Source organism: Notolepis coatsorum, assembly GCF_963971535.1.
Source record: "Notolepis coatsorum genome assembly, chromosome: 10".
Taxonomy (NCBI): Eukaryota; Metazoa; Chordata; class Actinopteri; order Aulopiformes; family Paralepididae; genus Notolepis; species Notolepis coatsorum.
Genome location: NC_140174.1, coordinates 37,180,979 through 37,205,180, shown reverse-complemented (window position 1 = coordinate 37,205,180; position 24,202 = coordinate 37,180,979). Strand labels below are relative to the sequence as shown.

Genomic DNA, 24,202 nt, shown 5'->3' with positions numbered 1-24,202 from the left:
TGTTACAGTTTGCACACCCCCACCCTCCGTTTTTGGGTTTGATACAGACTCTATTGTCAGAGTCCGCGGCAGTGACAGCTCTGGCCGACGAGATCCGTTCTTTGTCGGCGAAGCAGGCCATCGTCGTGGTCCCATGGGAGGGCGCGATGAGTGGCGTTTACTCCCGATATTTTCTGGTGCCCGAGAAATCAGGGGGGTGTCAGACCCATACTGGACCTGGAATGTTCAGAATGTTGACCGTCAAACACCTGTTATGCGCTGGCAGAGTGGGAGACCATAGACCTGAAGAATGTACATTTTCTTTTTTTTTAAACTTAAATTTTTATTTGCATTTTTGATTTACAAACATCTCAGACAATACAATTAAACAGACAGAAACAATAAAGAAAAAATTATAACATCAAAAAGAAAACCGAAATAAAAGAAAGGGGGTGACATGGGTTCATCGGTCAATTCTATCTTTACCTTGTTTATTTACATTTCAATTTCTTTTTTTGTTTCCTTTTCATTCTTCTGTGATGTCGTTCCTCTTCTTCCTATATTCCTCCCACTTTTCCCATTTTGACTCAAATTTCTCCTCCTGTAGCCTCAGCCTCAGTGTCATTCTCTCCATTTCCTGTATCCCCTCTATTATTTCTATCCATTTTTCCTTCATCTGTGTTTCTACCCTGTACCACAGTTTAGTCAATACTTTCTTGGCTGCTACTAATAGTATCTTAATCAGATATTTGTCTTCTCCCTGAATTTCTTTCTGTGTCAAGTTCCCTAGGTATAGTACTTGACCTGTCTGGGGCATTTCATATCCTACTATTTCATTTATTATCCCTCCTATCTCCTCCCAATAGTTTTTTATTTTCTGACTTTCCCAGAATATGTGTGTGTGGTTCGCTACTTCTTGCCCACATTTTCTCCAACATGGCTTCTGTGTTGGCATGTAATTGCCCTGTATTTCTGGTGTTATAAATAATCTAATTATGTTTTTCCACCCAAACTCCCTCCATATCCTTGATCCTGTGGTTGATTGTTGTATCTTGCAACAATCCTCTGTTATCTCTATTTCTAATTCCTTCTCCCACTTTTCTTTTATATACAAGGTTGTAATTTCCTTACTGTCCATTATTGCCTGATATAGTGCTGATATAACCCTCCCCTTCCTTCCTTCATATGTTTTTACCATTATCTTAATTATCCCATTCTGTTTTTTGTCTCTGTCTTGTTTTATTTCTTTGTTATAGTAATCTCTAATCTGTAAATATCTAAAGCGGTCTCTATTCTCTAGTCCGAATCTTTCTTTCAATTTCTGTAGAGTCTGCATCTCCCCTCCTTCTATCATTGTACATATTGCTGTTATCCCCCCCCCCCCCCCCCGTTCCCATCTTTTGAACCCATGGTCGTCTATCCCTGGTTTGAATTTGTTGTTGTGTGTTACTGTTATCCATCTCAGTATCTTGGATTCTTTTTCTAGCTTGTATTTCTTTACTATTGTGTTCCATATGTTTATAGTGAATTTGGTAATTGGGTCTAGTAGTTGTTCATGTCTTCTGAACAGCTCCCTATCTCCTATTAGTGCCTGCACTTTGAATCCCTCTCTTTTGGTTTCTATATCTTTCCATTTGGCTTCAGGATGCATATTTTCACATCCCGATCTTCCCTCCTCGCAGGAAATACCTACGCTTCCTGTTTTCAGGGAATAGCGTACGAGTACCAGAGGCTGCCGTTCGGCTACTCTCTGGCTCCTCGCACCTTCATCAAGTGCATGGACACCGCGCTGGGACCTCTGCGTCGTCAGGGTAGGGCTGGGCGATATGGAAAAAAATCATATCGCGATAACGATATGATAATGTTATCATATTTCTCGATATCGATAATTATCGAAATTGTTATAAGTATAAAAAAAATACGTTTTTCTTTTTCTTTTTAAACAACAGATCAGGCCACGTGAGCGGATCGGCGCGGCCGAGAAATCCGCTCTTCGCTCTTTAAAGCTTGGTCCGCTCCGCTAATCGCTCATGTTGACCCCGCCCCCAAGTCGCTCTCCGCTCGCTCCCCGCTCACCTTGAATCGAGCGCTCCCCACTCCCCGCGCCAGATCGCTCAGCAGTTTTTTTTTTTTTTTTTGGGACATGGTGTAAATTAGCTCAAACTACAACAGTCTACACCCCCTGGGCCCCTTAACAATTGTTTGTATTGAGCCGCATTGTAATTGTAGCCATTCTGCAATGTTAAATAACGTTGTTTATCCATTCACTAGTTCTATTAAGCGATGATAGGCTAGCCGAGCCACAATGCTATGGTCGCTGCCATTAACGTTAGCATGTAAGCTAACGTCAACAACAATGGCGTCGATACTTTTTCTAACTGGAGTGAGTGTGGGCGTCTCTACAGTGACAAAGCCTGAACAGGCTAGCCTATCACAGGTTCACCCTTCTCATTGGTTGAAAATGGCCTTCATGTTTGTACATCGCCATCTGTTGCTTTGGCATTGTACTGCATGTATATATTACATCAGTGTTAAACCACTGTGAGCGGCCTGGAGTGGATTGGAGCGGAGGAGAACTCTCGCTCCGGACGTCGCGCCGACTCATTTTAAAACCCACTCCTCGCTCACGTCAAAACCGGCCGCTCCGCGCCCCGCGCCGCTCACGCTCCGATCCGCTCACATGCACTGCAACAGATGTATGTTTATTTTGCAGCAATTCTTTGTCGTTGCCGCCATCTTTAGTGTTACATCCCCTCACACTCCAGTTCTCAGGCTGCAGCTGGTTTAAAAGCGAAAGTAAACCGGCTTCTCTGCTGGCTGTGGCTCCAGGGGAGTTAAACCGTTCTGGCTCTGCTAGTTTATTTTCGATCTTTTGGCGCTTTTTTGGTGGACAAACCACCGCACATGTGCACAGTGACTCGTGACTGGAGTCTGCTAGCACACATAGCCTACTGTGTACAGACGGTTTCAAACTGTATTTTAAATTAGAAAGCAAACCAAATAAATGGACAAGAGAAAAATAAATCTCAATTTTGTCAGTATTGTCATTTGGACAAGCAAAGCCATTACTTTAAGTTGCAGGCAAGAAAGACAAGTCTGTCCACTGTCTCTGGTTTTAAAACTGCCCTGTTGCAGGTCAAAAAAAAAAAAAAAAAAATATATTTCGATATTCGATATCGATTATTAAAATATATCGCGATATTTATCGTTATCGTTATATCGCCCAGCCCTACGTCAGGGGATACGATTTTTTTTCTACCCTAGATGACATTCTGGTCCTCAGCCGGTCAGAGGAGATCGCCAGGTCTCATACCAGGCAGGTGGTGGAACTCCTCACCAGCCTGGGTTTTGCTGTGAACTGGAAGAAGAGTACTCCTCTTCCCAGTCAACAGGTGGAGTACTTGGGCTTAATTCTAAGCTCAAGGTCTATGAGGGCAACCCTCTCAGAGCGGCGGCGATTACAGGACGGTTACGGCGCTGTCCGTGATGCGCCTGCTCAGTATGATGGCATCTGCTCAAACTGTGGTCCCTCTTGGCCTCCTCTTCATGAGGAGGATACAGAGGTGGGTTTTTCAGTATGAAAACAGACCCTGTGAGAGGCAAGTGGAAGCAGCTGAAGGTTCCCATGTCAGTACTGGGTGACCTCGCCCACTGGGTGGGGGCCTGGGGACCTCATGGGGTCCCCATGGGCAGCAGGCTATCACACGTCACGGTCTTCACCGACGCCTCCCTCACGGGATGGGGGGGGGGGTGTCAGACCGACGCAGTAGGGGGCAGCTGGCAAGACCATGCTGCCCAGTCTGCACTACATATCAATGTGTTGGAATTGAAGGCAGTGCTTCTAGTCCTCAAACAGCTCGGCCATCGTGTGGTGGGCGAGCATGTTCTGATCAGGACGGACAGCACGACATCGGCGTCATATATCAACAGACAGGGAGGAGTACGCTCCCCCCGTCTCCACCGGGCGGCGGTCGAACTCTGGCTATGGGCGTCTCTCAATCTGCATAAAAATAGGGAAACAATGTCCAGGCACGCACTCCAGGTTTTTCCAAATTTATTGGCAGCCTGTAATCATGACGTTTCGGTGTGAACACACCTTCTTCAGAATGGCTTGCATGAAGCATGAAGGGTAAGTGATCCTAGTATATACAAGTCAAACAGGAAGTGACAACATAGGAAGTGACAACACATTCCCACAAGAGATCTGCAAAAAAGTACAAAATACCACTTACAAGCACAACCTTTTCAGAATTATGTAAATCAAAAAGAAGCGTGTAAATCAAAAAGAAACAGTAAATCACAGAGATATATCTATATATAGTTATATATATTTTATACAGAGTAGGCCTACATCGTAAACTCTAAACATAAACACTCATGACCCATATAAGCCATCTTTCAATTATAAATATAAAGAATGATAAATGAAAATAGTAAACAATCGAATGAAATGAAATAATCAAATGAAACAGGTCAAAACATTTTCCTCATTGAGGCCTCTAGGCTCTAGACAATCCAGAAAATGAATATAAAAGCATTCCCTTTGTAGCAAGAGCCTGTCTCTGTCGCCGCCTCTTGGTGGTCTCAAGACCTGCTCTATACCCATGTATTTTAAGCCAGAAATATCATGTCCTAACTTATTAAAGTGCCTTGCAACTGAAGTCTCTCAATCTGCGCAGCCTGAGGGCTCTCCACATCCCCGGCAGGGAGAATGTGGGTGCAGACGTGATGTCTCGGGCGGTCCCCACCCAGACGAGTGGGGACTACGTCCAGACAAAGTCAGACAGGTCTGGGACCGATTCGGGGAGGCCGCGGTGGACCTGTTTGCAAGCAGTCAGTCCTACCAGTGCCCTCTGTGGTTCTCTGTCAGTCGGAAGGACAACCCCTCTCTGGGAGTGGATGCCTTCTCGATGTACCCGTGGCCGCCCGGGATTCTGTACGCGTTCCCCCCCATACACCTGATAGCTCAGGAGCGCAGGACTTTGATCCTGGTCACGCCGGACCGGGGCACAGCTGTGTGGTTCCCGGCCCTGATTCAGCTCTTGGTGGCCCCGCCGTGGCCTGTTCCGTGGTCACCGCGGGCCCTCTCTCAGGCACGCGGAACACTGTTTCTGCCTCCTGTTCTGGGGCAGCCTCTAATGGCTTGGCTGCTGAAATGGTGAATCTGGAGGGGATGCGTCTTAACTCTACTGTGGTTAACACCATCCAGAACGCGTGCACGCTCCGTCCACTACCACGGTTTACCAGGGCTACCGATCAACTGTTTGTTTGTTACGGTGGCTCTCACGTGGGTAAGGCGCTGTCCAAGCAACGCCTGTCACATTGGTTATGCGAGGGCATTGCCCTCTGCTACACTTTGGCCGGACAGGTTCCCCCCGCAGGCGTCAGGGCACACTCCACTCAAGGGTGGAGTGGCGGCCTCCGCTGCCCTGTTTGGGGGGGCCTCGGTGGCATCTGCGCTGCGGCCTCCTGGTCCTCCCCGGGTCCTTTTGTTAGGTTTTACCTCATGGACATGACTGGGGGCTCTGTCTCCCAAGCAGTCCTGAGGGCCGGGACCTCTCCTGCACCCCGCCATCAGGTGGGCTAGCAGGTGTGTGTGGGTGTGGACCGCGGAGTGCTCTGTCACACGCGGTCCCGCTTGCACTGTGCGTTCTAGGGTGACTGGTTCCCTTTTTTGCACGTTGGTTGTAGGTGACTGTCTCCCCCCCCCTCGTTAGGACAGGCTGGTGGATGGGACTCCCCTCCCCGCCTGGTCAGGGGCTTATGGGCCCTCAGGGGGGGCATTTGACGTGGCCACGCGTCCGCTCTGCCCCTGTTGATCTCAATGGCAGAGCGAGACGCGAGCCAGATGTAATATAACGAAGGTTATCCTATAACCCTAGTTATATGAATACTGGCGGAGCGTCTCGCTCTTCAGCGCCCTGAGGACCCTTGGATGTTTTTCACGCATGGAATTCAGACTTGGAAGGGTGTAAGCGTGACCACTTCCTGTGTTTTGTAGGAACACACAGGAGTAGGCGTGGTCACGTGCAAGTGACGTGCATGTGTCAACTTTTTCATGTGCACAATATGTGCATGGAGATGATATCTCAATGGCAGAGCGAGACGCTCCGCCAGTATTCATATAACTAGGGTTATAGGATAACCTTCATTCTTCTGATGATGATCCATGATCTATTGTCATGTACAAAGGTCTGATGACCATATGGAATATAGCTGGAGCGGGCTGTACATGAAACCAGCCCGTCCAGTAGGTGCTTTAAGCACAGGTCCCGGCAGGCAAGAAACAAACAAAGCGTTTTCCAAAGGTAAATGATATTTATTATAGTAATATAAAGAAGGGAAGTAATCCCACAACAAATAGACAAACAGGGAAAAGGGTAAGGGGAGAACAAATAAGGTGAGTATACAATAACACGAATAAACAGAGTAGGCACAAACTATCAATGTCGCAGGACACAAGCCGCTTACATGGTTGGCACTGGGGAACCACCCAGCAATAAGGCCAACACAATATATATATATATAACTTACTGTAGTTCCACTTAAATGGAACAGTGGCAAATGGCCTAAAGGCCAACAATATACATATGCTCCCTTAATAGGGGTAGTCGGCACAGAGGCCAACAATATATATATATGGTAATCCCACAATAGGGAATTCAGTGCCACACAGTAGTGAAAAATAGGCACAGAGCCAAATATATATATATACAATATAGCATCCACACCCCATGGAAAACAAAGGCAAGCTCCAAGGCTCTGGTCACTGGCAATTAACACAGAGAGGCGCCCAGGAGTGTGTCACATGCCAGGCTTTATCCACCCGTCCCTTGTTGAGGCGATTGCCGTCAGCTGCCACTCATTAGGCAATCAGCACTCTCCAGAGGAGGGACGGGCGGCACCTGGCAAAGGGAAAAAGAAAATAACATAATATTACATATACTAACCTGATGTTCACATGGTGTCACAAATACAGTAATAATGATAATGACCAACCCACGTATCCATGTTTATTTTGTTTATTTAGTTTATTTAAACGGATCCCCATTAGCTGACGCCTTAGCGGCAGCTAGTCTTCCTGGGGTCCAACAACATACATATACACAACAAGATAACATACACCTAGCATTTATCACAAAGACAATTAATCAGAATAGAGTAAAAACATGTATCATAGAAAAAAATAAATGTAAAACAGGAGATGAAAAAACAAAAGATTAAATCCAGTTATACCAAAATAAAACAATTTATCAGGGTGTGCATGTATTCCAGCTGTGCTGAATACAAAATGTTATTGTGTGTGCAAGTGTAAATAGTGTTTAAGATTTCTTTTAAAACTAGCCTTTTCTTTGATGTTCCTAACATCGCTGGGAAGACAGTTCCAGGATACTATCACCCTATAAAATACTGCCCTTTTCATAAAATTAGACTTAGGTAGAGGTAAATTAATCAATCCACCTCTTGCCCCTCTGGTTGAATGTGTGTGAGTACTTGCGCTGTACACAATGCAATTATACAGGAACTTTGGAGTTTGAGTTTGAGTAACTATGAAAATATGTAATTAAGTTAGCAGATAATCTTACCTTAACACTAAGCGATGAGAGACGTGCATGCATGTCATGTCAATTACACTAGTACGTCACATCTATACATACTCGTCCTTTAGCAATGTTATGATTGAATCTGTCAGCCTTGATGTGTCGCAAATTGTAATCACCCACTGGTGAGCTATATAAAGAATAGTAATTAAAGGGCTCCAATGATCTACTGACAAAGAGGATGGATCCCCGCTGCTGTCATCGTGGTAGAAATACTTTTTCATGGTCGAACCTAACAATTTTGCCTTTATCCCATCACACTTACAGTAACTGCCGTAATCAACAATTTCACCAATTCTGGTAGTGTAACGTAGATGACGTCAGTCCCTAACTAACGGCACGGTATTTCGGTTTGGCATCATTTTCAGTCAACTGTTTCCAATTGCAGCATAAAACTGGGAAAGGTTGATCGAAGTCTGAGGAAGAGCCTCGCTGCTCGAAACGTTACCGCATGATGAAAGAATCCTCCGACAGGAGCTATTTGGTGTGTGGATCTACTTGTTGCGTATCTGAAGTTTGTTATAATGTTATGGCTTCGTGAAGCGAGGTTTGAGATCCAGGTGAGGCCCAGACTGTAGCCTACACACACACACACACACACACACACACACACACACACACACACACACACACACACACACACACACACACACACACACACACACACACACACACACACACACACACACACACACACACACACACACACACACACACACACACACACACACACACACACACACACACACACACACACACACACACACACACACACACACACACACACACACACACCTCTGTCGAATGAAGAGTATACTTCCCCAGTTGTCTGCCTGCCTTCGGAGGAGCACTGCGAGGGAGTGCAGACGTCCCAGACAGACGTGGTGGTTCACTTTCCACCCACTGGTGAAAGGAAAGACCACAGAGGAAGCATTGGAACATGTCTTACTTGGCATTTCCTGGTTTAGGTCTGACGGGGTGGATTCCTCCGCCACTCTCTCACCTCACACACCCCCCCTTTCCTTCATTCAGTCAGATGTCCATCCACCCTTCAAGTTCAGGCTTTCCACATTGTCGGTCCTGAGCGAGGAGATGCTCAGCATTTATTTTTTTACGACACACGTAAAATGTAGACTCAAAACAAGTCGTTCTCTCTGCTACGCTCCACATTTTGAATATTTTTCTTCTTTTTTTGCAGCTGGAAATATACATAATCTTTCCTGCCAAATTCTTAATGGTATGTTTTTTTTTCTTCCGTTTTCACAAGCGTAATGATGGACTACCAAGTTTTATTTTTATTTTCTTAATTTTTCTCTTCGGTTGGCTTTTGGAACACAACAAATACACTTATCTGTCTTAATGTACCTGCCTCTCAAGGACACGATCCACTCATCCATCAACAACAACAACAACAACAACAACAATATTACAACCATTACTGTAGCCTACTTCTACTGAACAAATATATGGCAGTGCACTTGCACAACAATACCCAAAGGTAACCATTGGACGTGGCCATGATGAGGCTCATTCACTAAAAGAAAGCCCCGAAGACCACCACCGACTGACGCAGAATGTAAATATTTACCCTCGAGTCACATAGAGTGACGTCTACAATGAGGAGGCCAGGGACAGAGGATGTTTTATTTATGGTAATCTGGGTGTGTAAGTGTTTGTTCTCTCCTATCGGGCTATGCTATTACCGCTTCTTTCCTCCTGACCCATCATTAGTCAGGGTCAAACTAGGCCTCTTGACGAGAGAGAGAGAGATAGAGAGAGAGAGAGAGAGAGAGAGAGAGAGAGAGAGAGAGAGAGAGAGAGAGAGACTGAGAGCATGTTCACACTCCTTCAGTTGAAAGCATCCACCACCATCACCACCACTAGGTTTCTATTGAAGCTCCAGAGAATGCTTGCCAAAAAAAAGACAAAAACACAAAAAAAGAGTGTCATAATCTCTGCGTCCTCTTTGACTTGTAAACTGATTGGAATGTTAACTGGATGGGGAGATATGAGTGAATGAGTTAACATGAGTGAATAGACACATCTGGTTCAGGGCTATATATGAGGAAAGAAAACATGCTGGGAGTCAATAAGTCTGGAAATATTGAAAGCTGAAGACTACCTGCGTCATTCCTCCCATAAGTTGCCGTTTGCTAAATCTTGCAATTGATTAGGCGGCGCACTGTAATTACAGGCTCCGGAACGATTACAGCCCTTGACTTGAGGGAGGGGTGGACTAATTTGGAGCCCTCTTTTTTCCAGGCAGGTCTGATCCGGACTGATAATGGGGAGTTTTTCATCGAGCCCCTAGAGAAGGGCCAGCAGGATGTGGAAGTTAAGGGGCGTGTCCACGTGGTCTACCGCAGGTCTGCCATCAAACGGGAGCCGGGCCAGAGAGGGGAGGAGCTCCACAATGAAGGTAGGCAAAGGGCAAGGGAGCGTGACGTTAGTGGAAACAACAGGGCCAGTGTGTGTGTGTGTGTGTGTGTGTGTGTGTGTGTGTGTGTGTGTGTGTGTGTGTTTGAGTGTGTCTGTGTGAGTGTTTTGAGTGTGTATTTGTCTGTGTCTAATGTATGTGTGTGTTTGAGTGTGTCTGTGTGAGTGTTTTGAGTGTGTATCTGTCTGTGTGTATGTCTGTGTTTGAGTGTGTACGTGCGACTGAATAAATTCTTTGTAGGAGTCAATCGATTAGGCCACTTGATTTAATTGGAAAATCTTGAAAATTGTATTTCCCACATCCAATCGGAATGCAGAAGGACCTCATTTGTATAACTCTTTAAGCATGCATAAATAAACCACTAATTAACTTAAAGGAACATGCCAACATTATGGGACATATGCTTACCGTCTTCTCCAGAGTCTCCTCTCTGTGCGTTCAGTAGAAAGCTATCCGGCCTAGCTTAGCACAAACGAATGGAAGCGGATACGGACCACTAGCCTAGCTTAAAACTCAGCGAGAGGTGTTTTTGGCCAACAGCTAGGCTATCTGGTCCATGTCCGCTTCCATTCATTTGTGCTAAACTAGGCTAGCTTGCAGCCAGATAGCTTTCTACCGAACGCACAGAGATGAAATTGGTATCTATCTTCTTTTCTGCCTCTAGAGAAGACGGTAAGTGCATTTCTCATAATGTTGGCGTGTACCTTTAACAAAGCTTTAAATCAACGGTATTGGTTATTTTTAGCCCATCCCAGACTAAATGTCCCCCGGCCGATTATGTGACGATCCACGCCGCACTAGGCTCTGATGGGGGCATAGTCATGTAGGGTGGCTGGTGCTACGCGGCCATCCCAACGAGTGACCAATAGGGAACACAGAAGGCAATGACAGCATGCTTGGCAGGCCGGTGTAAAAAGAATGTCAACTTGAAAAGAAAGCAAGTACTGGACCAGAGGTCACTCGGAATATGTGCTGGAGACTTGAATAATAAGGGCAAGAGAAGGAAAGCCTTTTTCATGTGTCATCTGGGACATAACTCTTTCACCACGACGGACCCCAAACAGACACTGCCTGGGGAGAAACAGTGGAGCTATGGGGCGAGCTAACAAGAGATAACAAGAAGAAAGTACATCTCTACATGCGTGTGAATATGATGCGATGGGGCAGCGGCCGGCCACTGGCTGTACTGTAGGACGCAGCATTGAATTCTCACTCTCACAGTCTGATTACGCTGATGAGCAACATTTTCCCATTTTTCCCATCACACACATGTAATGAATGTGAAAGACAGCCAAAATCGGATGCCCAAAATATCATATCACAATATGTTTCGGTATACCAGTATTTGACAGTATCGTTTTCCAGTCCAAATTACAGTATGATTTTATGTCTTTATCTTGTAATTTAATTTGAATCTAATACAATTATCACAGGTCTAATTCATTAAACATTTTCTATTTTCTTTTCATTTTGAATACTGCTGCAAGGAATCTTTTTTTGATATAGTATGAATTTAGATTTTAAAAATTTTATTTACAATACGTAGACAACAGTATAGTAAAAATCCATACCTTTGCATGGAATTTTGAGCTACTTGTACTTTATGTGAGTATTTTCATTTTAGGGAACTTTATACTTTTACTCCACTACTAACTGAACCCATCAGTTACTAGTTGCTTTGAAGAAAAAGATTTTGCATAGAAAAAATTGCAAACATTTATGAAGATTATATACTTTCACATTTGAAGCCTGTGGACTTCAAATAATAATGTAATCAGAGCAGCATAACTGGACCACACACCACTTTAACCTTTAGAGCACTGGAATAGACAAACATCATGTAGAATGCATACTTAAGTACATTCCATAGCAAATACTTATCTACTTTTAATTGAGTACAATTTGAATGGATGACTTACTAGAGTTATCTGGGTATTTCTACTTTTACTTAAAGGAACACGCCAACATTTTGGGAAATTCGCTTACCGTCTTCTCCAGAGAGAGACAAGAAGATAGATACCAGTTTCCTCTCTGTGTGTTCAGTAGAAAGCTATCTGGCTGCACGTTAGCCTAGCTTAGCACAATGAATGGAAGCGGACATGGCCGGTTAGCCTTCGGGAGAGGTGTTAGTTGGACAATGCCTAGGCTAACCGGCCATGTCCGCTTCCATTCATTGTTCAGAGCTTTCTACTGAATGCACAGAGAGGAAACTGGTATCTATCTTCTTGTCTCTCTCTGGAGAAGACGGTAAGCTAATTTCCCAATATGTTGGCGTGTTCTTTTAAGTTCTCTTTAAGTATACCTACCCAGCCTACAATACTACAGACCAAACCATTAATAGGCTAACGGGGAGCCCTAGTCTATCCACTCACAAGGCCATCCGCTTAGTAGGTGGACCCCCTCCTGGTGCAGACCTCTTACTTTCACCACAGCAGAAGCAGTGTTTCACCACACCAGCTGGTAAAATGAGGAATTCCGGGGCTGCCCTGGAAGGAGGTTGGGGGGGGGGGGGAGTGATGGCGATGACTTAACCTTCCCCTTTCAGTAAAAACTTCACTATGAATTCCTATTATATTTCTTCCATGCTTAAACAATAGCTTGAGCATCTGGTGGGATCAGTGTCAATGTAGTGCCCCTGTTCATTTACTCTCCTGTGTCTTGACTGTAAAACTGATGAATGAATCGTTTAAATTCACTCCACGACTCTATAGCTCACGTGTAATAACTGCAGCACCCGGAAAAAAAAGGAAAAAAAAAAGGCTTTATTCAAGCGACTCGCTCATTTATTCCAGTTTTCTCTACCTGGCTACCCTTGTGAAATGAGTTTAATTATTAGCTGCATAAACGTCATACTTCTATGAAGCTGTGGCACGGTCCAATGCCCGACCACGCCTGCTTGTGATTGGATCTGGCATGTGAAATGACTACGCTTTGAGATAAACGAAAGTCAATTAAAGTTATTCAAAGAGGAGCACTGCCGCACATTGAAGGGAAAATCCACACTGGATTTGAATTTGAATGTTATTTCTATGCTAATACAGTTCGGTTTAAATTTGTGAATATGGACAAGTCTCTCCTTTAAGCTGAGCAATATTAGTGACGAAAACTGTTAAGTGATGTAATCTAGAGAGACAAATCCTGGAGCTGCTCCATAGACGACTCCTAGGAGGGTGGATCCGTAAGCCCTACATCTAAATAAAGATCATTTGGATTTAATAGCTCAAACAAATGTTCTACAAGCCCCACAAAGTCGGTCACTAATTCACTGTCAATGGACAGACTCCAAAAGACTGTCACTTGATGACATCACAAATTCTAGTCCTAATTTCCAGTTTAGGGAGATAGTTTTGTCTCTGTTTATAGATATGGACTCAACTGTTTACTGTTTACTCACTGATTATGTTGGAATACGCACAATGTAAATTCTGTTTTAGGGTGGATCTTCCCTTTACCTGCATATTCAGAACCAAACTTGCATTTTCAGTTTGACTATACAGTAGGGACCCGTTGGCCCATCTGTTTCATCATGAATTGGAATGAAAAGTGCTTTCATTAAGAGAACACCATTGAATTCATTTTAGCTGTCATACTTTATTATTCATAAACCTTACTGCTATCTGAAAATACAGAAATGAGTAGTGAGGATAAACAAAGTTATGGTATATTGTGTATGTAGTGATGTACTATATTCACTGCTGTCAAGTGAATCATGTTTTTTATTGTAAACTTTTAATATAAGTAAAAATAATATTCTATATTGTAATATACTAAATTATGTAAATTCTAGTAAAATTAATGGAAGAACAAATACAAATGTAAGGGGGTAGGGATCAATAAGCTAAGCTTCCCTCTACTCCTTTTTTTGGACATGTCTGCTAACCAAACACATTGCTCTTTTGTTTATAAATCCTGTTTTTTTCTTTGTTCGTTTTTAAATGTTTTTTTCCTTTAAGGATTTTTTTTATTAATTTGTTGTTAAGATTGTTTGGTCTGACGGATCAAGACACTGAGTTGTTTGAAGAAATAAGAAGAATAACATGTCCAAGAAATAAACTTTTCATTCATTCATTCATTCATCTCTCATTGCCAGAAATGGGAATGTTTTTTTCCCGTTCTGATTTCTGATGTAAAACTACATTGACAAAAAGTGATTGTGTGAATCCACATAATGATTTTGTGGTGATTATGTCCATCTTTGTTCAAAACAGAAAGCATTACACGGTTAAAAAAGGGGGTAAATTGTCTCAACTTCCTCTTGACTTTTCTCGTAGACTTTTTTTTCACTTACTTTATACTGATATGTAATTCCAGTATGAACATACCCATCGTCGCTGGCGGAAGAAAACCTTGTAACTCCATTTAATTTTTAAATATTATTTTTTTTATAAATCAACAGTATGTGATCCTGTTGTGTGTGGTTTTACAAAGTTTAAACAATGGGAAAGCATTAAACCAATCATCTGTCTAAACATCGTAACTCTATTCGCCCTCAAATCTGTGTTCGTTTTTTCATCTCCTGAAAAGTTACGTTTTTGGAGTTACGAGGTTTTCTTCCGCCAGCGACGCCATGATCCCTTTAATGCACAGCCATCACAATTGACCTCATCTCAAACCCTGCCCTCTTTTCATGATCCTCCAATCACAACTGCAAGATTGAGAGGCTTGAGTATTTAATTAGACACATTGTCACACTTTTTTGTTGTTGTTGAATCAACTAAATATGAGTCAATATGAAATAAAGTCACTGATCACTCCTATTTAGTTGATTCAACAACAACAAAAGATCCAATGCAACAACGTTACCGTAAAATATTATTTGAGATTTCTTTTTACAGTGTGATCTGATAGATCTGAAGTCTGATATTCTATATATTCAGAGGAATGTAAACAATGGGAGGAGAATCAACAGCAAGGCTCATATAATGAAACAGTCGTTTAGAACTGGAGGTGCTGAAAACGGCAGACAAATAATAATACATCAATTTTGTATAACGCTTTTCCGAATGTTCAAAGACACTTTACAGAGCAAAATAAACAATACAGTTTTAGTAGAAAAAAAATTAAAAATAATTATATAAAAGGGTAAAAAGGTGGGTTTTTAGGCCTTTTTTAAATGATGAGAGGGTGTGTGCATGACGGATATGGTTGGGCAGGGCATTCCAGAGAGTGGGGGCAGCTGCAGCGAAGGCCCTGCCGCCCCAGGTCCGGAGTTTAGTCCTGATGGGTTGGAGGAGGTTAGCATCTGCGGACCTGAGGCAGCGGGTAGCGTGTGGTGGGGAAGGAGGTCAGAGAGGTAGGAGGGGGCCAGGTTGTTGAGGGCTTTGAAGGTGATGAGTAGAATTTTTAACTGAATCCTGTATATGATGGGGAGCCAGTGGATATCGTGGAGGATGGGGGTGATGTGGTCGGAGCGGCGGGTTTAGGTGAGCATGTGAGCAGCAGAGTTTTGGACGTATTGTAGTTTGTTGAGGATTTTGGTGGATGTGCCATACAGAATGCTGTTGCAATAGTCCAGTCGGGAAGTGATGAGTGCATGGGTCAGTGTTTCAGCAGCAGAGAAGGATAGTGAGGGGCGTAGACGGGCAATGTTCCTGAGGTGGAAGAAGGCGGTTTTTGTGATCTGGTTTACATGCAGGAGGAAGGAAAGGGTGGGGTCAAGAATGATACCTAGGTTGCGGACGTGGGTGGAGGGGGTGACAATGGAGCCGTCGATGTTGACTGAAAAATCCTGGGTGGGGTGGGTCAGGGAATTTAGGCCAATGATGAGTAGTTCAGATTTGTCACAGTTGAGTTAAAAAAGAGTTTGCAGTCAGAAAGGCAGGTGATGAGGGTGGATTGGGTGGCGGCAGTGATGGTCTTGGTGGAAAGGTAGAGCTGTGTGTCATCAGCATAGCAGTGGAATCGGAAGCCATGTTTGCGGATGATCTGTCCAAGTGGGAGAATGTAGAAGATGAACAGCAGGGGACCAAGTACTGAACCCTGGGGGACACCGTGGGGGGGACAAAGTGTTCACCAGCAACTTCACTGCACTTCACTTCCTGTTTACAATTCGATTGGACGTGGCGGTCATATGGGTCAACTTTCAGAATTACACAGTGAAGTCACTCAGCAGGTTTTCTGAGAATCAGGTGAACAACCCAGGAGTACTAGGAGAAAAGATTTTTCGTTTTTTTTCAAGCAAAATGGCAGTCACCGGTCGTCCTATTGGTAAATGTGGTAAACCAATGATAGTAGCTTTATATGTGTACAAGATCTTGTGTCAATCAAACATACGGTGTAAGAGTTATGGCTTTCCAAAGTTTTACATTTCGACCTATGATTATAGCGCCACTGTTATGGATGTGTTAGCAGAGGGCCCAGGCGCAAACAGATACGAGGGAGAGGTAGATATGGATTGTCAAAAGTGAGCACTGCTCCTTTAATTTGAACACTTCGAGCCAGGGGTGAAGTGTAACCAAAAATAATCCAATTGCAAACAAGGGCAGCAACAAAGATATTACAAAAATTGTCCTTACTTCAAAAAGGGTAGCAACCAAAACAAGGAATCTCATAAATGAGAGCAGGTACAAAAACAACAGAGGAACCACAGCAGAGCTGGTAGGGGAAGGCACAACTAATCTACAAAATAAACACTAAGAAAACGAGACTGTAAAAACGAAAACAAAGATGACAATACAAACTGAAAAACTAGACTCACTGAAAAATAGGGAGACAAGGAACGAATGACAGCGCAAGGACGAGGGTAACAGCAAGGACAGGATACTCAGAAACATCAAGACAGGGATCTCAAAACAAGGAACTCCAATAATGAACCGACAACAAGAGTAGGGAAACACACCAGATATAGGGGGAATAATTAACACTGGAGAGACAGCAGGGCAATTAGCAAAACGAGACACACATGAGGGAAAAGCAGAACTAACACAGGGCTACAGGAAAACACAAGACCAAACACAATGGGGAATATAAACTGGGAAGCACACAGAACTAACTACACAAGAGGACTGAACACTAGACAGAGTAAACATAACAACCATACAAGGAACTAATAAAACAACAATCAACAAGGGAACAAGAGACAATGTAGCAGGGGAAGGGCACAGAGAGACATGTAGACATTGAATATACACCAGTGCACCAGGAGGGTATGCATGAGGGAGACAAGGGGAAGTTCAGATGAATGTCCAGCAGGGGGAGGTACAGATGGGAAATGTCTGTGCAAAGGTGGGGGTAAATGTGGGGGTTGTTGAAGAGTACAGGCAGGGGGGAAGAGTCCTAGAATAGGCAGAGGAATATTGTTCATGAGTGGAGGGAGACCATGGGAGAGAATGTGAAAAGGAGGGGGCTCTTGAGGAGTACAGACAGGGGAGAAAGGTCCAGGGACAGGTGGACCCTTACAGCCACCATCTGGTCCATTGGTGTGTATTTCTAGTGATGTATTGGCACACCAGTATCTATCATTGTGACAAATTTCATGTCTCTCTGTCATGTACTACATTATGGCAAACAACTTTTTTTTTTAAATGTTGACAGACCGACGTATACTAACTGCTTGGTTGCAGCTAAAAAAACATTTACAAACTGGGCAGTACATTAGTTAAGGTAAGTGTTCCAGGCTCCAAAAAGCACAGCTAATTCATTAGTCAAAGCTAATTGATTGCTTGAGTCATCACCAAGGGCAATACTTCTGAACAGCTTGTTTAGGTTTCTTAATTTGAAGACTTCAAACTTTGGCTAAACGTCAAGGAGTACATGTGTCATTTTCCTGAATAACATTTCATACTGCCAAATCCATACAGACTAGGCGAAACCCATTTTCTGTAATATGTTGCGTTTAATTGATTTTTTTAAGTGCAATTAAACTTTTTTTTCTTTTTTTGGTGTACATACAGTATGTTGTATTATGCTAGGCTCGTCGTATAGTCTAATGTCCATGCTGGTATCGAGCCCAGCTCTCGGTGTTGCTACCGGCTTGGCCGGTCGTCATACTAACACAATTGGCAGTGTTAGTGGTGGGAAAGCCGGTGGGTGGGGATTGGACGTTGTGGACAGCGACTCCTACAGGTCGGTTGGTGCGCCTGTACAGCAGAATCAGGAAGTATCGGGGGCAGCATGAGCCTCCCACGCGTTACTCCTCGCCACTGAGAGATCGCGCTGTTCAGGTGAAAAGATGCGACAGCTGCCTCCTCGTGTACCGGAGGGGACACGTGATGCAAGGCTTGGTCCTCACTGCAGCCGACCAGTGGGAGGCATAGTCTAGCAACGTTCAAGACAGGGGAGGGGAGAATTGAAGGGAGAATTGGCAAGGCGAAATTGGGATGGGAGAAAAATGGAAAAATAAGGAGAAAAAGTGGATAAAAAAAAAAATAAATAAATAAAGAATTCATTCATTCATTCAAAGTGATTCTGATGCTTCTCAATTCTGCAGTATTTTTCTCCCGAGAGCTGTTTTGTATTGTAGTGTATTGTTTGCTTGTCAAATTGGATTTGAGTAATTTATTCAAATTAAGGCTGTCAAAGTTAACGCGTTATTAACACGTTAACGCACAATTCTTTAACTCACGATTAACTTAAAAAAAATATGTGTGTGTGTGTGTGTGTGTGTGTGTGTGAGATAGAGAGAGGGGGGGGGGGTGAGAGAGATGAGGAAGGGACAAGAGAGAAAGAGAGCTGGGAGAGTGTGTGTGAGAGAGGGGGGGGGGGGCGGGGTGTGAATCCTCAGCCCTTGTGTGGGTGAATGTAACAAGTTCCTAACGTTTTCTTTCCCCTATTATTTCATGCACACTTTATTCATTGTTTTAAATTATTATTTTCTTTTAAGTTATTTTGTGCATCACTCTGTTTTGAATTTGATGCAAATTTGCAATGCATGAGGGTCATCCTTTTGTGTTAAATGGCTGCATAAAGCAAGCATTTGTTGACTCTCATGTTGATAAGAGTATTAAAACTTGGAACTTGAAAAATATCGGTTTCAGAGCCCAAGCTTAATCTTGATTTACCGGTTGAATGCCCACCATCCACTTCAATGTTAGCGTTAAAAACGCCTAATCTATGTTTTAAATTATGGCTATGTGTCTAATCTGCCCGTCGCTTATCAATGACTCGTTTTCCAGTCAACATTGTCGAAGCGGATTGTTTTTTTATCGGTTCATTTTCGTTTTATAGCATTTTGAAAAGCCCTTGTTTTCAAGGAAAATATAAATGTTCCATGATAAACGCCCTTTACTGGAATATTCTGGAATACACAAAAACATTGTAATTTTTCGGCCTATTTATGAATCGTTTTCAAATAAACGCTAGATTATCGATAGTATATGTGTACGTACGTATGCACGCTGGGCCGCGAGCTGAAAATCGATTCTCTGATTTCCTCAAAGCGATCGCGCACACAGAGACACATCACACATAGGGCAAACGCTTATATCTCAGCGAATACAACTCTGATTATCCCAAGACTGGTAAAATAGATTCCTTACCTCAGATCAGATGTTCTCCAAAAAGATCATTCCAATTCCTGATCGCCATTCCAAAAATCGATCACTACTGTCTACTATCGATTGGCTACTGTGAATATATATTCCAGGCTGATTCCCGTCCCGCGATGACTTCCATGTTGAGCAGACGGCTTGCCTGCTCACGGAGCCAGCTGGTCCCGCCTCTACATATCACTGATCCCAGGTCAGTCTAAGTGACTGATGTGCAGTTACACAGGGATAGACATAGGGGGCGCTTTTTTCCATTCTGAGCTGCTGGAGGAGCTGCTGTACCAACGGGAGACTCTGTTGATGAAATATGAAATCAGATCGCTAATAAAAAAATAAAACGATAATACACGTCGTGGGCATTCAGGCATTGGGCTGATAAAACGTCATATGACGTTTTGGGCATTGAAAGTGTTAAGCTAGGGAAAAAAAGCGATTAATTTGCGATTAATCACGAGTTAACTATGGACAATCATGCGATGAATCAGATTAAATATTTTAATCGATTGACAGCACTAATTCAAATGTATCTGCTCTTTTGCTTCTCCATAATGGTGTGGCCATTACCCCGTGGCAGGCGGTGTTTTTGTTGGTATAATCTGCATAATTTCAATGACTCCCACTGGCAGGCTTGGCGCCTTTCCATCTTATTTATGGCTTTCTTCTAGAAATTGTCTGCAATCATAATGGAATGTGAAAACGTACAGCCCAGAGGAGAATGCCAAAGAGTAAAGCTTTCATATGGTACATGAGACTGTGTGTACATGTCGATTTCAACCGAGACACATTCCTCTTGTCAACAACTGCTGTGATGACATTTCAAATGTTGTTATTACTCTCATAGTTGCAGACGATTTTCTCCCATAAACGATCCTCTAAATGTTAGAGAAGGGGGCTTGTAATAGGGAAGGTCGCCCGTTCAATCCCCCGGATTGGCTGGGAAAATAAAAGGTTGGAAGTGAACGAATAATGCTCTCCCCACCCTCAATACCCACAGCTGAAGTGCCCTTGAGCAAGGCACTTAACCCCCAACTGCTCCAGTGAAGTTGCTCATACGTCGAAGTTGCTTGCGGTCATACCGGCAGCTCCCCTGGTGTGAATGTATGTAACTGTGTGAATGTGAGCATCCGTGCTCAGCGAACCTACCCTGGGTAAATAAAGGTTGAAAATAAATAAATAAATTCACAGCCAGTTTTAACATAGTACAGAGTGATACACATTTTAATAGCTTAGCATTTTTCGCCACAGTGCTCTTTGTGGCAAGTTCTCTCGTGTCTCACGTTTCTTCCATGCCCTAGCTGGCGAAAATCGATTATCACAAAAATATTTTGGGTCAGGTTAGGGCACGAGGTCTCCACTGAGGTTAAAGGGCCACTTCGCCAATTTTCAACCTTAATCCTATCATTCTGTTGTGAGGAGGACATAAAACGTACCATGATCTGTGTCTCTCAAGCTTTCAAGACAGAGGACATGTTGGTAAGTTGTATGTCCGATTATCACATGTCCTCCTCACAACAGAATGATAGGATTCAGGTAAAAAATCTGCGGAATGTCCCTTTTACTCATTCAACGCCAGTCACAATGATAATCGGGTTAACTCGCCATCGCTTGAGCGCCAATCACAAGTATAGTTGGGTTTTAATCGTTATTTCTTTTATTAGCGATATCCATTCATTTTCATCCATCCAGCCTGATGTTATCGTTGGGAATGGGTCTGAGCTCGCAAAAGGGCAAATACCGCCCCCTACGCCTTCCGGCTAATATTGCACTCCACTGGGAATGGTATCGTTTTTTTTCTGGGACGATCCAAGCCGTGCGGCCGTGGTTTAAATAATCAGGCGAGGTAACTTGATTTCAACGATATATCTGCGAGGCTGCCCCCCCCCCCTCATATGCAATGCTGTTGAACGTGGCACGGACTTCCGCGCCCAGTACTTCAAATGGTGATCAGATAATTGGATTATTTCTTTTGCATTACATCAGATACAAGGTAAGAACATTATATATAAATTTGATCGTTGATCTGATATGTATTTCTACCCCGATTGACGCTGTATCTGTGTGTGTATGTGTGGCTGTTTTCCGTTGGGTGCAGGAGGTGGGTGGGGGGGGGGGGCCGCGCTACGAGGGCCATTTCATGTATGCACGAGGAAGGACAATAATGATGATCTAGCGTTGATTTCAGGAAGATTCGATAATCAGCCGAAAAATTACAACGTGTTTTGTGTAGGGATGCCCCGATCACGTTTTTTTCCACCGATACCGATCACCGATCGTCGTGAGCCATATCGGCCGATACCGATCCGATACCGATCGTTTTTGATTAAAAAGAAATTAAAAATTATTTTATATAAACTTTTTTTTTTTTTTTTTTTTATAAAATATATATATTATATAATTAGACTTGTACTTGTATTATCTGCGAGACATCGCCACCACGCAACAAGTCAAAATGCTCGCTATCTCCACTGTCTGTGTGTACATACTCTGCTTTGATCAAATCACATTCGGCTCTGCAGATTTACCCTAGGCTCTGCAGATATACCCTACTCCCTCAGCTATCCCCGTTAATGACTGCGACGCAAGCCGGGCTTCGAATATGCATCGAATGAGTGTTATAAGACATTGATATCAGGAGCTGTCTGTAGCTACTGCTAGCCGGAAATATAACGTTAAGACAACGCCTCAGTGAACTATTTAGTTGAATGGGACATTTCGTTTTGAACAGTGAGCTAAGCTAACGTGAGCTAACAGAGGTAACATACACTAGTACTAGATAACTAGACTATTGCTGGAGCATTTGTTGATATCAGGAGCTATCAGTAGCTAGCCGGCTAGATACCGTTCAGTTAGACAATGCCTCATCATGTATTAAACTAAAAGTGAATAGTTGACTGGGTCATTTTGTAGCGGTAGCTAACGTTAGCTCATGGAGGTCCCGTCCCACTAGACTAGACTAGACCCGTGTTTACATGCGTGCGGGAGGAGCTGGAGGAGGAGCAGAAGACGCGCAGCACTGTGTGCAGCTCCCGGTGTCTGAGACAGAACTCAGCGAGTGAGATCTGTTTTGACGATCGGCGAAAATAAAACAGTAACGATAGCTAGGTAGCTAACGTTAGCTCAGGTCGAATGCACTATCTAGACTCACTCAGCGGACCTCCTCTGTGTCTGTGTTTACAAACTCTACACGGGTACGGGCGGGGCTAGGGAGGAGGAGCAGTTTGCAGGTCCTGTGCGTCTGAGACAAGCGAGTGAGATATCCACTTGATCAGTTTCCGCGATCGGCGAATATGACTCATTATCGGAATTCCCCGATCGCATATTTATACTGAATATCGGCCGATAACGATCGGTGGCCGATCGATCGGGGCATCCCTAGTTTTGTGTATTCCACTAAAGGGCTATTATCGCTTTCTCTGGAATTACTAGAAATCACCAAAACTATACTCGTATTCAAAACGGTATAAAACGGAAATGTACCGATGAAAAAACAATCCGTTTTGTACATGTTGACTGCAAGCAACTCACTGATAATCGACGAGTGTATTAGACCCATAGCCATAATTTAAGATATATTTTAAGCACTCGCAAATCTCCTAGTCCTCCCATTGATTAAAGCGGTGGCGCTCTAGCGCCCTCTCACGCACTTAAGTGTGGCAGTCAATGAGTTAAGGTTAGGGTTAGGTTTATAAACAAGATTTTAGGTGGAAATTGTGATGATCCCGCGTTACTGACCAACTTCACCAACTACTAGGGCATGGGGGGGGGGGGGTTAGGACTATGTGGGTGTTGGGAGAAATTAAGAAATTGCCTTCAAAATAAAAGCCCAAATGCAATGTAAAAAATTATCTAATATATAATCTAACAGAAATGTCCTCTACTGTATGAAATTAATGTTTCAAAACCAATAAACTCTCGGTACACACACACACACACACACACACACACACACACACACACACACACACACACACACACACACACACACACACACACACACACACACACACACACACACACACACACACACACACACACACACACACAAGAAAACGGCTGTGGGATGTGGATGAATGCTCCTTGGGACTGGGAGTGGGTCAGCTGGGAGCCGTGCTCTGAATGCACATATTATGGGGTGGGTTGAATGTGGGGCAGAGGAAATAGGCTTCTGACTTTAGACTCCTCATAGGCTGCAGAGGATTTATGAGTCTAGAGAGAGAGAGAGAGAGAGAGAGAGAGAGAGAGAGAGAGAGAGAGAGAGAGAGAGAGAGAGAGAGAGAGAGAGAGAGAGAGAGAGAGAGAGAGAGAGAGAGAGAGAGAGAGAGAGAGAGAGAGAGAGAGAGAAAGAGAGAGAGAGAGAGAGAGAGAGTGTTTTGATGGCGGGGGTCTAGAGGGTTTGGAAATGCACACAGCACTATTTATCCCCCCAAAGGATTTCACCTGCTTATCAACTGTACAGGCTCAAACACTTAGGAAATTGTTGTTAACTTTCACTGGGGTTTGACGCAAGAAAAAAAGAAGAAAAAAACCTGTTTCACTTCACGGTAAGTGAAACGGGTTCACGTCAAACCCAGCAGAGCTGAACCGCTCCCTTACGAGCACATCAAACACTGTGCCCATACATCAAACACTGTGCCCATACATCAGACCTGTGCAATACATCAGTCGCACTGGATTTTGATCGCCACACCTCTATTTTGTCG

General features: G+C 43.6%; 1 protein-coding gene across 2 annotated transcripts in view; it reads left to right on the top strand.

Annotated features, from left to right (window-relative positions):
• adamts14 (ADAM metallopeptidase with thrombospondin type 1 motif, 14) overlaps positions 1 to 24,202 on the top strand; it is a 238,764-nt gene that overhangs the window by 18,540 nt on the left and 196,022 nt on the right. For both annotated transcript variants that reach the window (XM_084323888.1, XM_084323887.1), the window contains exon 3: positions 9,843 to 9,999. In XM_084323888.1, coding sequence (XP_084180014.1) covers positions 9,843 to 9,999 — 157 coding nt within the window. The remainder of the gene's footprint in view (positions 1 to 9,842; positions 10,000 to 24,202) is intronic.